This window comes from Marmota monax, unplaced genomic scaffold, assembly GCF_021218885.2.
Source record: "Marmota monax isolate L192 unplaced genomic scaffold, Marmota_monax_Labrador192_F-V1.1 WCK01_AAM20220418_F8-fsc00042, whole genome shotgun sequence".
Lineage (NCBI taxonomy): Eukaryota > Metazoa > Chordata > Mammalia > Rodentia > Sciuridae > Marmota > Marmota monax.
Window position 1 is genome coordinate 8,528,382 of NW_026693008.1, and position 14,692 is coordinate 8,543,073.

Consider the following 14,692-nt stretch of genomic DNA (forward strand, 5'->3'; position numbering starts at 1 on the left):
CGTAGAGAGAGATCCTTGACTGAGTTTTTAGATCTGAAAATGGTCCTGATGGGTCTCCCATGGCGTCTGAAGCTAACTCTGCCATTTAGTGACTGTACTATGTTTTACACTTGCTCCTAAGATGGGTACCACCTGGCAACTTGCTGGTTCCCAGGCCTCACCCTCCACCTGCTGGATCAGAACCTCTGGGCGTGTGGCCAGAGATCTGAGTCTTCAGCAGCCTTCCAGGGAATTCTGATACAAGTTTGAGAACCAATGTACTAGGGACCAGATGGCTAGACTGTGGGACTTCCATGAGCTCCTTCCCTGACGGGCTGTAATCCACCAGCGAGAGTTTCCGGATATCATAGCTTGTCACCTGGATGGGAGCACAGAGGGGTTGGTGGCTGAGTTTTCTATCTGGTGAGTGGGTGGCTGTGAGGAGTAATCGGGCTCTGAGTCACATCTTGGGAAATTCTTTGAAGTGCAGAAAATGTTCTTGAACCTGCACTTCAACAAGTGTCTTGGGGCCAACGCGGGCAGCGCTCACTGACTGAATCTCCCGTCTTCCTGACCAGCAACTGAAGAAGACAGTGGATGACCTGCAGGCCAAATTGACCCTGGCAAAGGGCGAGTACAAGACAGCCCTGAAGAACCTGGAGAGGATCTCAGACGAGATCCACGAGCGGCGGCGTTCCAGTGCCATGGGCCCTCGGGGCTGCGGTGTGGGGGCAGAGGGCAGCAGCACGTCTGTGGAGGACCTGGTGGGTGGCCAGCCTGAGCCAGATGCTGTTTCAGGTGAGCTGGGCAATAAGGCCATGTGGCTTATGCGATCCACTTCCAAGGCTGTCTTGTCCCAGGATCCCCGCCCTTTATGCCCATGCCAGAGGATGTCAGAGTATGCAGCCCTGCAGGCTCTTTCTGGTGGCTTCCTAGGTTTGGTGGACTACTGTGTTCGGTGAAATGCTAAATGTACTCAAAGAAGTTTGGAAAATGTTACACCTTCATCCCACTCTGACATACTTTAGAACATTCAAGGTTCTGAGAAGTCCTGCAGGGAAGAGTTGTCTAAGAATAGGGACTCTGGGCTGGGCACAGTGGTGCATGCCTGTAATCCCAGTGGCTCAGGAGGCTGAGGCAAGAGGATCGTGAGTTCAAAACAATTCAGTGAGACCCTGATTCTAAATTAAATTACAAAATACGGCTGGGGGTGTGGCTCAGTGGTCAAGTGCCCCGAAGTTCAATCCCCAGGGCCCCCCACCCCCCAAAAAGAATAGGGACTTTGGAATCACATTTGATCCACATCCTGGCCTTCACAATGTAGTCAAGAGGTGACCTGATATTTGTTTTTTTGCCTGTAAAATGGAGGGTATGATAGCATCTATTACTTTTTGTGATGTAGGTTGGTGGTCAAGAGTATATGAAATAATGCTTGGCACCCGGTAAGCGCTCATCAGGCACTCACTGATGTCTGACCATGGAGACCTTTTTTCTGATAGAGGTGTGATTTGGCTTCTGTTATGTTGAACAGGAAAACCTCGCCAACACCCGTCTTTAAGCACTTCATTTTTTTTCCTTTTCTTTGGAATAATCCCTGTTGGCTCTTTGCCCTTCATCAGGAATTCTTTAATTCCATCAATAAAAAGCTTAAATGTCAGATCCAAGGTAAAGGAAACTATAATTTGAAATTTAAGCAATGACTGCGAGTTACTTTAGTATATATCAGCTCATAAACCCTGTATGGAGGGGATCATGAAGCTCAGAGATGTTAAATAATTTGACAAAGCCACACAGCAAGAAATGGAGTTAGAATATGAATTGAGGTCTGAGTCCATTTCCTGTGCCCAACATTACAGCACTTATCATTTGTAACAGTCCTGTACAGATGCTACAAGGCTATTTTTAAAGATGAAGGATGAGGAGTTGGAAAGACAAAAGAAGTGGAGCTGTGTGCAGGCTGAAAGGAACATTAGTTAAAGCTGAAAGGCTCTGAAACCCAGGGAAAAAAACATGAACTGGGCCTTGGTTATTCTGGTCCACAAACTAAGGTACAGAACACTGTAAGAGTTTTGTTCTTTGCGGCAAATAGTGATCTAGGTGGATTTTGTTTTGTTTTTCAATTTTCGGTAGTGGAGACTGAGCCCAAAGTGCTCTGCCACTGAGCTACATCCCTGGTCCTTCTGAGACAGGGTCTCACTAAGTCGCTGAGGCTGGCATCAAACCTGTGTTCCTCCTCCTCAGCCTCCTGAATCACTGGGATCTTAGGTGTATACCACTGCACCCAGTCTGTCCGGTCTTAAGTGTGTCTTTTACAAGATCAGAAGTTACCTGGAAGGAAACAGAAGTCCCCACAGATATTCCATGTGGGGCAGCTTTTGCTTTTTTGGCCTTATGAGAAAGTTCTCAAGTCTTTTTTTTTTTCTTTTAGTTGTAGATGGACACAATACCTTTATTTTATTTATTTATGTTGTGCTGAAGATCGAACTCGGTGCTCTATGCATGTGAGGCAAGCGCTCTACCACTGAGCCACAGCCCCAACCCTCTTCAGTCTTCTTGGAAAGACTGGCTCTGTTTGGGATCCATTCCAGTGGGCTAGCACCTCTTCCTGTTTCTGTTTTGGTGGTAACTGAGGTGGAGAAAAGGTCCTGATCTGTGGCTGTGGCTGAATTCATCTTCCTCCCTCTGCAGAGTCTGGTAACCCTGATTTCTAGGGCAGGGGTTGAGGTTACTCTAGGGACACTGACAATCCATAGGATCCAGCTGCTTTGCTTCGTGCTGCTTTGGTCGCTGCAAAGAGACAGGCTCGGGGTCACACTCGCCTGTTAGGCACCTCATGGGCAGATTCTGCAGTCCCTGTGCTGTATGTCACTGTCAGCAGCAAGCACTTCTGCGAGTGTTGAAGGAACTCAGTTACTACCACCTATCAGATTCCATGTGACTGGTGTTCTCTCTCTTATCCCCAGTGGCCTCGGAGGCCTTTGAAGATGACAACTGTAGCAACTTTGTGTCTGAAGATGACTCAGAAACCCAGTCTGTGTCCAGCTTTAGTTCAGGACCAACGAGCCCATCTGAGATACCTGACCAGTTCCCTGCAGTCACAAGGCCTGGCAGTCTGGATCTGCCCAGCCCAGTGTCCCTGTCAGAATTTGGGCTGATGTTCCCAGTGCTGGGTCCTCGAAGTGAATGCAGCGGGGCCTCCTCCCCCGAATGTGAGGGAGAACGAGGTGAGTCACAGCCTTCTCGTCCCATCCTAGATGACCTGCTGCCTGGCCTGTGTACTGCTACAGACTTCTGCCAGCTCTCGGGGCTCCCAGCACTGCCCTCCTGGGTCTATGAATATCCTGTTGGCCTTGATCACTGGGATTGTTCCCAAGGGCTGTTCTGGGGGGTTTCTGGATCTTCCTCACTGGCCTTAATAAAGTAGTACCTATGTCCTCTCTCTCTCCTCAGAACAGTCCCCTTGGCAAGCACCTGCTAGAGGGGTTTGTTTCCTAGATACAAAATGAAAATGACAAATTAATCACTAATGAAAGGGATGTATAAAACATTGAGGAGTAAAAGCTGTTAGCGATCATGTGCTAGGGAACCTGATATGCACTGTGGGCCATGCGGGAATTCTAGAGGGCTGAGTTAGCTGATTGGCTCGTGACCGAGGAACGTGGAATTTTCTGTCAATACCCACTTGGTAACTTTTGTAATCTCTACAGGAGACAGGGCAGAAGGGGCAGAGAATAAAACCAGTGACAAAGCCAACAACAATCAAGGTCTCGGCAACCGCAGTGGTGGTGGTATCAGGGGCAAGAGCCAAAGCAACACCTCCCTGGAGGGCCAGGCCTTGGAGACCCGGATGAAGCAGCTTTCCCTCCAGTGCTCAAAGGGAAGAGATGGGATTATTGCTGACCTAAAAATGGTGCAGATTGGCTGACGCATCCAGGGCTATGGCCCATGTGCAAATCAATATTTATACATGAAACTGGAGAACGTTGTGCCAATAATCATTTAATATATGCCAAATCTTAAGCATCTACTCTAAACTGCACTAACGAAGTTTCAGTGACCTTGAGGGCTGAAGAATTTCCGTCTGGTAAGAGCTCTTGGGCTTGTTTTACAGAGCAGGGTTGTTACAGGTGGACTATGACCAGGGTTACAGCCTTTGCAGAGCAGTCCCTGTATCAGTGCTGAGGAAGCAATAATTAGTTCCTGTGAAAGAAAACGAGCCAGGAAGAGGGCTGGAAGCTTAGCCAAACTAGGGGCCCCAGTGTGCATCTCTTTCCCTTCTGACCCTCAGTTTGTTTGGGGAAACTGAGATGTTCTCTCCCATTATATCCCAGAGCATCTAAATATTTTTTTAAAAAACCCCACACAACAAAAACTCAAATACTCAGAGCACACCTTTTTGACCTAGTGAAGGCTTAAAATGAAATGCAAGAACACAATTCATTTTTATTACCTCTGGTGTTCAGAGGTGACTTTAAAAAAAAAAAAAGCATGTATGCTGGGACATTCATCAAAACCATTTCTAGGAAGGCTACCATGAACTGCACTTTTCTAGGGGGGGAGGGGGAAGGTGAATGTCAGTGTGGGGAAGGGGGGATGAGGGTAGCAGGGACAGGTGATAGAGGGGATTTGTGGCTTTGGGGAGAAGGTTCTATAGCATAACCTTATCCTGCCAGCCAAGGGGATTTATTCTAAGAGAAGTGCATGTGAAGAATGGTTGCCATTGTTATATCTAGATTGACAAGGTGTTAATTTCTCTGTAGATTGTAACTTTAAAAATAAATTATTTAAGGTCATGCTGCACTAGTATTCCTTAGAGGAAACTGTCCTTAAAGCTAGAAAAGGGAGTAGGCATGTGTTGGCTAAGGCTGTTTAATAGATGCAATGGAGTCTGCTATGCTAATAGTATAAGTGTTAAGACTGCTCTTCTTTGTTTTCATGATTATGCATATTTAGAGCACTATATTTTATTTGTCCTGTTTCAAGAAAATTTAGCATTTCTGAAAGAAAGCTCTCCCCATTTCAAGTTGTCTGTTAACTGTCAGAACTGTATACTTTAGTCATTTGTATATCTTCATACTGTAGTGGTTTCTCCTTTTTTATTGACTGATACAGTATCCTGATTACAAGGTTATTTTGTACTTGTCTTAAAACCTTTGAGTGTAATAAAAACTGCTTAAGAAAACTTTTCTTTTTTTCTGTGTGTGTATGTGTGAGAGAGACATCAAATCCCAGCAGTGGCTGCCTCTTGCAGTAGGAAGAGCATGGAATGCAGTGGTCGTTGGTCGTCTTTCTCATCGTCAATTGAGGTCATGAATTATAATTAAGGCCAAAGTTTGAATTAAAATCCCACTCCTGCTGATGCACAGCAGTGAGGAAACATGCTGGTGGTGGTGCCAAGGAGAGGCTCTCAGCTATTGTCTTGTTCCCAGAGACGGTTTAACTGGCCTGTGGTGCACTTGGTGTTGCACTTTCAAAAGCTCTCCAAGTGGTTGTAAAGTACTTTTCTGATTGGGGAAAGGATCAGTGCCAATGTTATGCTGGGCTGTTAATCTGCCTACTTTCGATGTGTGCTTTTCAACTTAAAGGCATGCAGTGGGAAAAGTGCAGGGTAACACAGTAATCATGAGGGTGTTAAGGTACTTTACCTACTTCATTTCAAAGTTCATCCAAGTCCTTTTTACTATATTTGTGGGTTTTCTAGTTTCCGTTTCCAGTACTGGGGATAGAACCCAGGGCACTCTTATCCTGCCAGTCCTTTTTTGAGAGAGTCTCAGCGAGTTGCTGAGGATAGCTTCAAACTGAGGATCCTCCTGCCTCCGTCTCCTGAGTTGATTACAGGCATGCACGATTGTGTACTAAGCCATGTACTTGAGTTATGATGATCCTATCTTCCCAGTCCTTTCTCTCATATTCTCCTTGCACCATGGATTCTAATAGAGATACAGAGACTTTCTTGAGTTACTGTTAGCAGAACCCATTTCCTGCAATTGAGGCACTGCTCATTTCTATCCCCCTTTCTAAAGGAAAGGGGGGAAAAAAAACCATTTGGAAAAGCTGCCAAAACAGGGATGACTTAAAAGTTCCTACAATGTTTCTGGGAGGCAAGTTGTATAGTCTAATGTTCTGAATCTAATGGGTGGTGAATTTCTGGCTCTGTTACCCAGAGTGCTGTACCATATGTGTGTATTTCTCTAAGTACTTCTTGCAGAGAATGAAAATTGGATGGAATCTTCTATTCTTTCCCTTGTCTTTAAGACAAAGCCTAGAAAACCAAGGTACAGTGCTGTATCCCTTACTGGGGTGGCGGGACTTAATAATCTGGTTTCCTGTCTGTTCCCCTTTCCCACTTGTCTCCTGCACCAGGAAGGGGATGCAGACCACCCTTTGACCTTTCACGTTATCACCCTCATGTTGTTTTCACATTTCCAGGTTAAAGTAACCTGACCCCACTTCATGTAGCTCCTGCCTTTTAACTTTCTCTTTGCAATATCTGACCTTTAGTTAGAATTCCCTGTACGACTTCACTTTCCCCACGGTCCTTGTCGCCTTGTTGAGTCTTTGCATTTATCACTTCTAAAAACACAGTTCCCCTAATTTGGTTCTTAGCCATATTGAATTCACATTTAACTTCTGATTTTTTTAAGTGGAGCACACGCCAATTCCAGATCTGAATTTTTCTGGACAAATTTACTTTAAAAAGTATCATCTTTGATTCCGAGCATCTGTACACATACTGAAATTAGAAACCTGAATCATCTTCCACCTCCCTTTAGCAATTCCTGACTAGTTCTTCCTGTTTCAAATCTGTCCCACTGTTGTGATTTAGGGATCATACCCAGGCCCTTCAATTCTATCTCCAACTCATTCAAGGCAGTTGCCTTCCTACAACTAGGTCTGTGTCCATCTGCTTTAATTACAGCCTGCTGCCCAGATGAAAAGGGGCAGAGGTGCTGAGCTGGGACTCCGGATAGACAGCTTGTGAACCTGGGGCAAGATCTTTAAGCTCGGGGTGGTGGCTCAGTAGTAGAGGGCTTGCCTAGCATGTGTGAGGCACTGGTTCGATTCTCAGCACCAAATATAAATATACAAAATAAATGTCCATCGGCAATTAAGTATATATAGTTAAGCCTAAGAGCTTAAAGATTTTTTTTTAATTTCCTCATTTGTAGAAGGAAATAATAGTGCCTATACTTCAGCTACTGGGAAGATTATAAAAATGTAGCCAGCAGTTAATCTGCCTCTTGAGGCTTTACCTTCATGGTTTAAGTTAAAATAACTCAAGTATTTTTTTTTACAATGATCCTGGCAGAATTACTTTTTCCTTTGTACCACAGAGCTCTATTTAGAGCTCTGTTATGGAATTCAACATTGTAATATATTAAACTGTTCACACTGTAGATCTCTACAGATTTGAAGGTAGGGATTAGGTCTTATACATGCATGCTGCACAGGATCTTTCACACATGAGAGTCAAATCAGTGTCTAATCTAGCTTGCATGCCAGCGACAGGCACTGTGGCAGAAGGACTGTAGGTTCTAGGCCAGCCAGGGCAATGTTGCCAGACCCTGTCTCAAAACTGGGATAACTTAAAAGTTCCTACAATGTTTCTGGGAGACAAGTTGTGTTGTCTAAAGGGCTGAGAATGTAGCTCAGTGGCAGAGCATGTGCCCAGCACAAGTAAGGTCCTGAGTGTGATCCAGTACTTTTTTTTTTTTTTTTGGGGGGGGGGTGCTAAAAAGCACAACGTAATTATCTGCCACTGAAAATTTTGAAATCATAACCTCTTTTTTACTAAATGAATAGTCAAGCTCTCTAAACTATACAGTTTCCATATGTATAAACATTTTATTTCAATTAAAGGCAATAGAAATACAAAATAAGTTTTGATAATTATAAAGTAGAGACAATGAAAAATCCCATCCTAATTTTCAGACCTTTAAAATCTCAAGTATTCTGATGGATTTTTATGTAAACACCTGGAAATTCATACAACACTAGTTCTTGGTAATTCACTTTTCTATACTATGTAACCCAATTACCACATACTAAATTCTCACTTTCTTCAAAGTGCTGTTATCACAAGAATACTGAACTATAGAGCAATTTTAAAAGACTCTACAAACTAAATTGTAATGTCTTCAATCTCTTAGTTTTATCAGGTTGATGAAAGTACATCTAACAGTGAATATACCTCAGTTCTCTACTTCAATGGCAGATGGGTATCTAACAACAGCCTTCATTCTTCAGCCTAAGCATCTTCACGCTAAGCTAATTAGTACTTCTTAAAGCTTTATTTTATAACATTCGGGCAACCATAAACATTTAAAATCATAAATGCAAAATTAAAATTGGTTATAGTGACATGATTCACTTGGTAATCAGTGGCCTGAGATGTACAGTGGAGTCAACACGACCAGATTTAACTTACAACATGCTCTGTAAAAAAGGGAAACATGTAAATATTTCAAAATATTAAAAAACAGCCTGCCTGCCATTTCCACTCAATGAATCTGTCCCTCGCTTTCCTCATCTGGTTCCCTTGTTCTCTTAGCAAAGGCATCTCACAGTGATGACTGAGTCTAATCTTTAATCAGATGCACATTTTTATACAAAGTAGTCCCTAAATGCAAGCCACCTCTCTATATACAAAACCTTGTAAACAGTACTTCTAGGTGATTAAGGTAATCCCAGCTATATACAATTCTTACCAAACACCATGACAAGCACCAGATTCTACTGTAACACGTTACATTTAATTCCATTCTGTTTATCATCCTGAAGACGTTTGAAAAGCTCATGTTGGTAAGTCTAAAATCCAATAACTGCTGAGAATTCTCCATCACTGAAGTTGTGTTGTCTTGATGGGGATGACACTGTTGAAGTCCAAGAAAAAAGGTCCTTCTTGTTTAGGCAAAAAAGTACTGGGAATGATGTTGAAGATCCCAGCAGGTATATTTTCTATTTCCAGGTAGCAAAATCCACACCTATATTCAGGGGATAGAATAGGGTTTATAGAAGAAAATGCCACAAAAAAACTAAATTGAATACAATCAAAATGCCAACATTACCTATAATCACCACTAGATTTTCTCGAAAAGCCATGGGAACCAGGATCACCTGCCATAGAAACTGTTACAACCTCAAATCCAACACTGTATTGCCTAGTGTTAAAAATGAACATTACTGTATTAGCAAATTGCTGTAAATACATGATTTAATCATATGTAAAGTGCAGATTTACTATCAGATAAAATATATGCTTTCTCAAGCTTCAATAGGAGTAAATAGTATTCTGAAACCATGTATGCTATTTTTACTCTAGTTATATAAAGTACCATTTTATATTTTTTATTTGAAGCTATAAATACTAAGATTACTTTGTTTTTTTTTTAAAAAAAAAAAAAGGTTCCCCAGGGAATAATTTAAAAGAACACAGTATTTCATCTTTTAAATTTGAATGACAGCTACTCTAATAGGCAGAAAAGCCTATGGAGCAGGAAAGAAAGTAATGGAATAAAATCTAGGTTTATAAAAATAATTAGCAGATGATAGACATAACATTCCAAATTAGTAATTAAAGGAATAATTTAGATGAGGTGACAAAATTGTAGAGAATTATTGTATTTCAGGTCAATAAATTTGTTTTCTAGAAGCTTGTACTGTTTTGCCTTTCACGTTTAAAAATTCCAGCCAGATTAGACTTAGATTTGATATAAGATGGGGATCTAATCACTGCTTAATATATGGATACTCAGCTATTCCATACCATATGTTGAAGACAGTCCTTTCCCCATTCCTCTAAATGTCATCACTATCATGAATCAAATGTCCATATATGCAAAGGTTGTTTCTAAACTTTGTTTCAGTTCATTTTTAATATCAATTTGCAAAAGCCACTCATCACAAACCTCGGTCCTCTTAGTTCAATCAGTACTGGCCCAGTCTTTTCTATGTGGAATTGGTAGATGGGATTATTTTTGTGAGTCTCTGGAAAATTTCCACAACCTCCAGCACTCTGACCACTCCACTTTCCATTAATCTAATAATAATAAAAAAAAAAAAAGTTTCTGCATTAACAGAACTTCAACCATTCTATTTTAAAGACAAAACTTTCTACCTTAAAAAATTCCACTTTGTGCCTCCACCCCATCTGCAAAGTTATTCTCAAATTCTGCTTTAAATGTTCATCCACATGAACTTTTCTAACAACCAGGGTTTATGTTGATCTTTTTTCTTTGAACCACTTGGTTTCTATCCACAGAGACACCTAATGCTGATCAATGAAGATCTTGTGTTCTGGATGCTACAGTGTTTCCCTTATATTCCTACCAAATATTTATTTCATAATAAATTGTGAAGAATAAAATGGGAAAGGGAATTCAGAAAGAATTTTCTTACCCGTTTTGATAAAGTGTATGGTGAGGGAATCTTTGAAAAAGTAAAGCTGCAAGCTGAATATACCTAGATTAGAAAAATATAGTGTTAAAAAAATTATATTGAGAAACCTCATACTTATGAAAAGATCAAGGGGATAAAAGAATATATTAGGGGCCGAGTTTGTCACTCAGTAGTAAAGTGCTTGCCTACACACATGAGGCACTGGGTTTGATCCTCAGCATCACATGAAAATAAAGGCACTGTGTCCATCTACAACTAAAAAAAAAATGTACATTTAGTGCAGATGCTGTTTTAAAAATACACATAGTAGGTAATGCAACAAAAATGGAAAACAGAAGAGTAATTGGTCACCCTTTCCCCCTCACTATTGAGAGTGCATTCTTTTCCTAATAAGCTTTGTTGTACTTAAAATATGTGTATATATATGAATATACATGCATGTATATATTATATATAGAATATTCTAAGGCTAGAAAGTTTGTTGCCATTAACAAATCATTAATCTATAGGCAGTCTGGGTTCATGTGAGGTTTAATGAACTGGGAAGCTAGGGATCTTAGCTTTCTCTGCCACTGAGTGATGCAGGGACAAAATCTTTCTAGGCCTTGGCTTTTGCATCTGAAGAATGAAGGAGTGGTAGCCTTCCCAGTGTCCTTCTCATTACTAAAAAATCTATTCAAATTCAATTCTTTTACTTACAAATGGCAAACAAATCTAAAGGTCATTATAAAGGTTCAAAGTTGTCTTTTTAAAAGTATTATGTAAACTAGAAGTTTTTATTTCATGCTTTAAAACTGAATTTATTAGTTCAATACACCTATTATCTCAGGACTAAACTATTAACTGTGAAAATCTTCCAAGTATAAAACATTGCTTCTCAAAAACTGTTTTATACAGGATGCATCATAATAAATCAATTGATAAACACAAAAATAGAAAAAAATGAATTTTCAGAAAAAAATTTTCTTCAAATAATCCCGTTTACAAAGCAGAACACATTATGTAACTTTTATTGGGTTTTGTCATTGCATGTTGGTTTTACTTACCCGCACTGTGTAATGGATAGTATTCTGCTTTTCATATTGAGAAACCACTAATGTAAAGGTATGAGTGCCAGGCGTGGTCAGCTTTATCTTAGTCAAATAATGAGGACTGTTAATTCGAATTCCATCAATGTATGGAGGTGGGTCAGCTGCAAACAGACAGGAGGTTTACAGAACAGGACACTTTTTTCTTTCTTTACTTTTTGCAACTGTATGGCTGGTAGTAGGAAAAGTAAGTACATGGACAGACATCCCCTGAATTCAGTTTTTATTGATATTAGTGAAGTATGATTTCAATTTAAAACTTTAGTTTCTAACATGCAAAAGCAATCTTTCAGAATATGTTCTATGAGGCATAATAATCCTTGCTATTTGGTTTGTCTTGAATTTCAATAATCCCTACTACATGCTCAGTTCATTTTTCTCCAGTAGAGGATTTTATTTTTTGGTACTAGAGAATGAGCCCAGGGACACTTTACTACTAAGCTACATCCCAACCCTTTTTTAAAATTTGTATTTGAGGGACTGGGGTTGTGACTCAGTGGTAGGGTGCTTGCCCAGCATGGTTGAGGCATTGGGTTTGATCCTCAGCACCATATATAAATAAATTAAGTAAAAGTATTGTGTCCATCTACAACTAAAAAAAAAAAATGTGAAAAAAAAATTTGTTTTTGAGACAGGGTCTTGCAAAGTGCCTAGGGCCTCACTAAGTTGTTAGGCTGGTCTTGTACTTGTGATACTCCTGCCTCAGTCTGAGTCACTGGGATTACTAGGCATGCACCACCACAACCCATGGTCCAGTAGAGGATTTTAAAGTCAGCATTAGTTTCTTTTTTTTAATTTTGGGGTGAAAAAAAATTTAAAGATACAAAAAAAGTACATAAAAATATCTATCATTCCCCATGACTGAGAATTAAGTTAAAATTTTGGGAAGTCATATTGGTTGCTTTATTAAACAAAATTACTTTTAACCACCACTGTTAAACCAACTCCTTCTGCTGATGGATTTGGTGGTCACTTTTCAGATTTTAATACATATACTATCCTAAAATGAATGAACAATTGTTTTCTGTGTAAGTACATCTTGAACATCCCTAATCCCCAAATGCTATGGACTTCAGAGGATTTCAGATTTTCTGATTAGGGATATTACAAAATCAACACTTCTGGTCCCTAGAATTCTCGATTAAATGATATTAGACCTATATATGTTTTGTTTTATCTTACATTTTTAAAATGTGTTTTATGATCGGTATTGTTCTATACAGCATTTATTACTTCTAACTGCCCATATAGTATTCCATCATATGAATATGAAACATTAACTGGTACCATATTAAGAAAATCTGGATATTCAGATTTGTTTTCAATGTTATTACAAACAATGCCAAATGGTACATTCTTTGCTAGTATCATTAATCGAGCCTGATAAATCATTTTAGGAATTATCTTAGGCATATCAATTATTATATATCACTTAATATCAATGCTGTATATCACTTAGTTTATCTAGGAACAGTGAGTATTTATAATATGCTGTATTCAAAAAACTAAACATTTTAGTATCTCAAGTCTCTAATGCTTAAAGGTGGTGTAATCTAGTGAGAAGAGAAAGAATGGCACATCTGTGATCTTGAGTAAGGTTTTTAACCTATGTCTCAGTTCACTCTTCTGTCAGTGGGGAACAAGGCTTCGCTTATATACCTTAAGGTGTTGTGATGAAAATAAAACTGTAAATCTGAAAGTACTCTGAAAGACTAAAATCACTATAATTAAAAGAGTGTACACTGTTTTAAAAATATTGAATAATCTTTACTTTTAAAATAAAAATAACAAGCATATTGGAAACTGAAAAGCCATATAACATTTTTATACTAGAAACACATGCATGATATTTCTTTCATAATGACCAACATATGAAAAATAGCTAGTTTAACTTGGTATTTTTCACTGGGCCTACTATGTGCCATAACCACTCCAGAACCTAGGGAATATTGACTAAGAAGACTGCCTTCCTTCAACACAGTGTAATGGAGAAAATTGCCATATTTTCCCATAATTAAACAAAACACTACTTTATGTTTGGTCCCATTTCCCCCATCACTACCCATACCTTTGCATAGTTCACCTTGAAAGAACTGTCAACAATTGCTTCCTTAGATCACATTCTCTTCTTAAACCAATCCACTCAACAGCACCTGTTCTTGTCAAGGTCAACAATGACTGCCAGGATGCCAAATCTCTTCTCCAACCTAATGTTATTTGACCTCTCAAACAGGAAAAGATGCAGCTGTCCACTCTTCCTTTTGAAATATATATATATTTTTTGCTTGGGTTATACCAAACCTCTCTGTTTCATCAGGCACTCTGTTCAAATTCTTTTATAGACAACTGTTACTTTGCTCAACCTCAAGATGTATGAGAATCCAAGGGTCAGGTCCTGGATGTTCAACTCTATTTACAGTTGTCTCTGAAAATGGTTTATTATGTAGTCCTGTCTTCAAAGGTCATTTATATGCCCCTGACTCCTCAATCTGTACCTCTCATCCCAACCTTATACCTCAAAAATCCAACTGCTCCCCTGGGCATCTTTGCTTGGATATCTAATACATATCTCAAATTTAACAAAAAAGTGCACTCATCCTTGATTCCTCTTTGCTCCACAAATCAACTCAGGTCCTGACAATGCTACTGAAATTCAAATCTGTCCACTCTTCATCGCTACACTTACCACCCCCACCCCAAGCTCAAACCACCATCACTTCTCACATAAATAAAACTGCCTAATTGATTTCTCTGCTGCCATTTTTTGCTTTTTTCCAATATAAAGGATAAGAATGTTCTTTTAAAAAAATCAGATCATGTCATTTTCCTGTTTAAGACCCTCCAATCGCTTTTCTGTGGCATTACAGAACCTCGTATGATTTGAACTCTGCATACCCTTCTGACCTGATACACCTACCAGTGCTTTTGCCCTGCTCCTAAATCATGCCAATAAGTCCTTTTGCACTTACGTTCCCTCTGCTTGTAATGCTTTTCCAAGCCTCTGCATGACCGATTCCTTTCTGTTGTTCAGAATTCCTCTTATCCCTTTTCAAAGAGGCCCTGCATGACCACCAGACTAAAGGAACCAATCAGTTACTAACACATTTAGTTCTTCAACCACAAGTACCTGGTTCTTTTTCTTATTACCTATTTCCCCTACTACAATATAAATTCAAGTTTCACCAGTGCTGCTTACGGCCTTATAACAGTTCCTTTTTATCACTTAA

The 14,692-nt window shown here is 39.7% G+C and overlaps 2 protein-coding genes across 5 annotated transcripts in view; one reads left to right on the forward strand and one right to left on the reverse strand.

Moving 5' to 3' along the window:
* Sh3bp5 (SH3 domain binding protein 5) overlaps positions 1–5,161 on the forward strand; it is a 71,113-nt gene extending 65,952 nt beyond the window's left edge. For both annotated transcript variants that reach the window (XM_046453026.2, XM_046453027.2), the window contains exons 7-9: positions 558–777; positions 2,943–3,203; positions 3,687–5,161. In XM_046453026.2, the coding sequence (XP_046308982.1) occupies positions 558–777; positions 2,943–3,203; positions 3,687–3,904 (699 nt within the window). In that variant the 3' untranslated portion in view covers positions 3,905–5,161. The remainder of the gene's footprint in view (positions 1–557; positions 778–2,942; positions 3,204–3,686) is intronic.
* Positions 5,162–7,799: 2,638 nt separating this feature from the next.
* Capn7 (calpain 7) overlaps positions 7,800–14,692 on the reverse strand; it is a 37,697-nt gene continuing 30,804 nt past the window's right edge. Inside the window, exons 17-21 of one of the 3 annotated variants that reach the window (XM_046453024.2) lie at positions 11,424–11,569; positions 10,378–10,440; positions 9,888–10,018; positions 9,048–9,140; positions 7,800–8,963 (exon numbers count right to left, since the gene is read on the reverse strand). In XM_046453024.2, the coding sequence (XP_046308980.1) occupies positions 8,819–8,963; positions 9,048–9,140; positions 9,888–10,018; positions 10,378–10,440; positions 11,424–11,569 (578 nt within the window). In that variant the 3' untranslated portion in view covers positions 7,800–8,818. The remainder of the gene's footprint in view (positions 8,964–9,047; positions 9,141–9,887; positions 10,019–10,377; positions 10,441–11,423; positions 11,570–14,692) is intronic. The other 2 variants (XM_046453025.2, XM_058582106.1) reach the window with 2 other exon arrangements.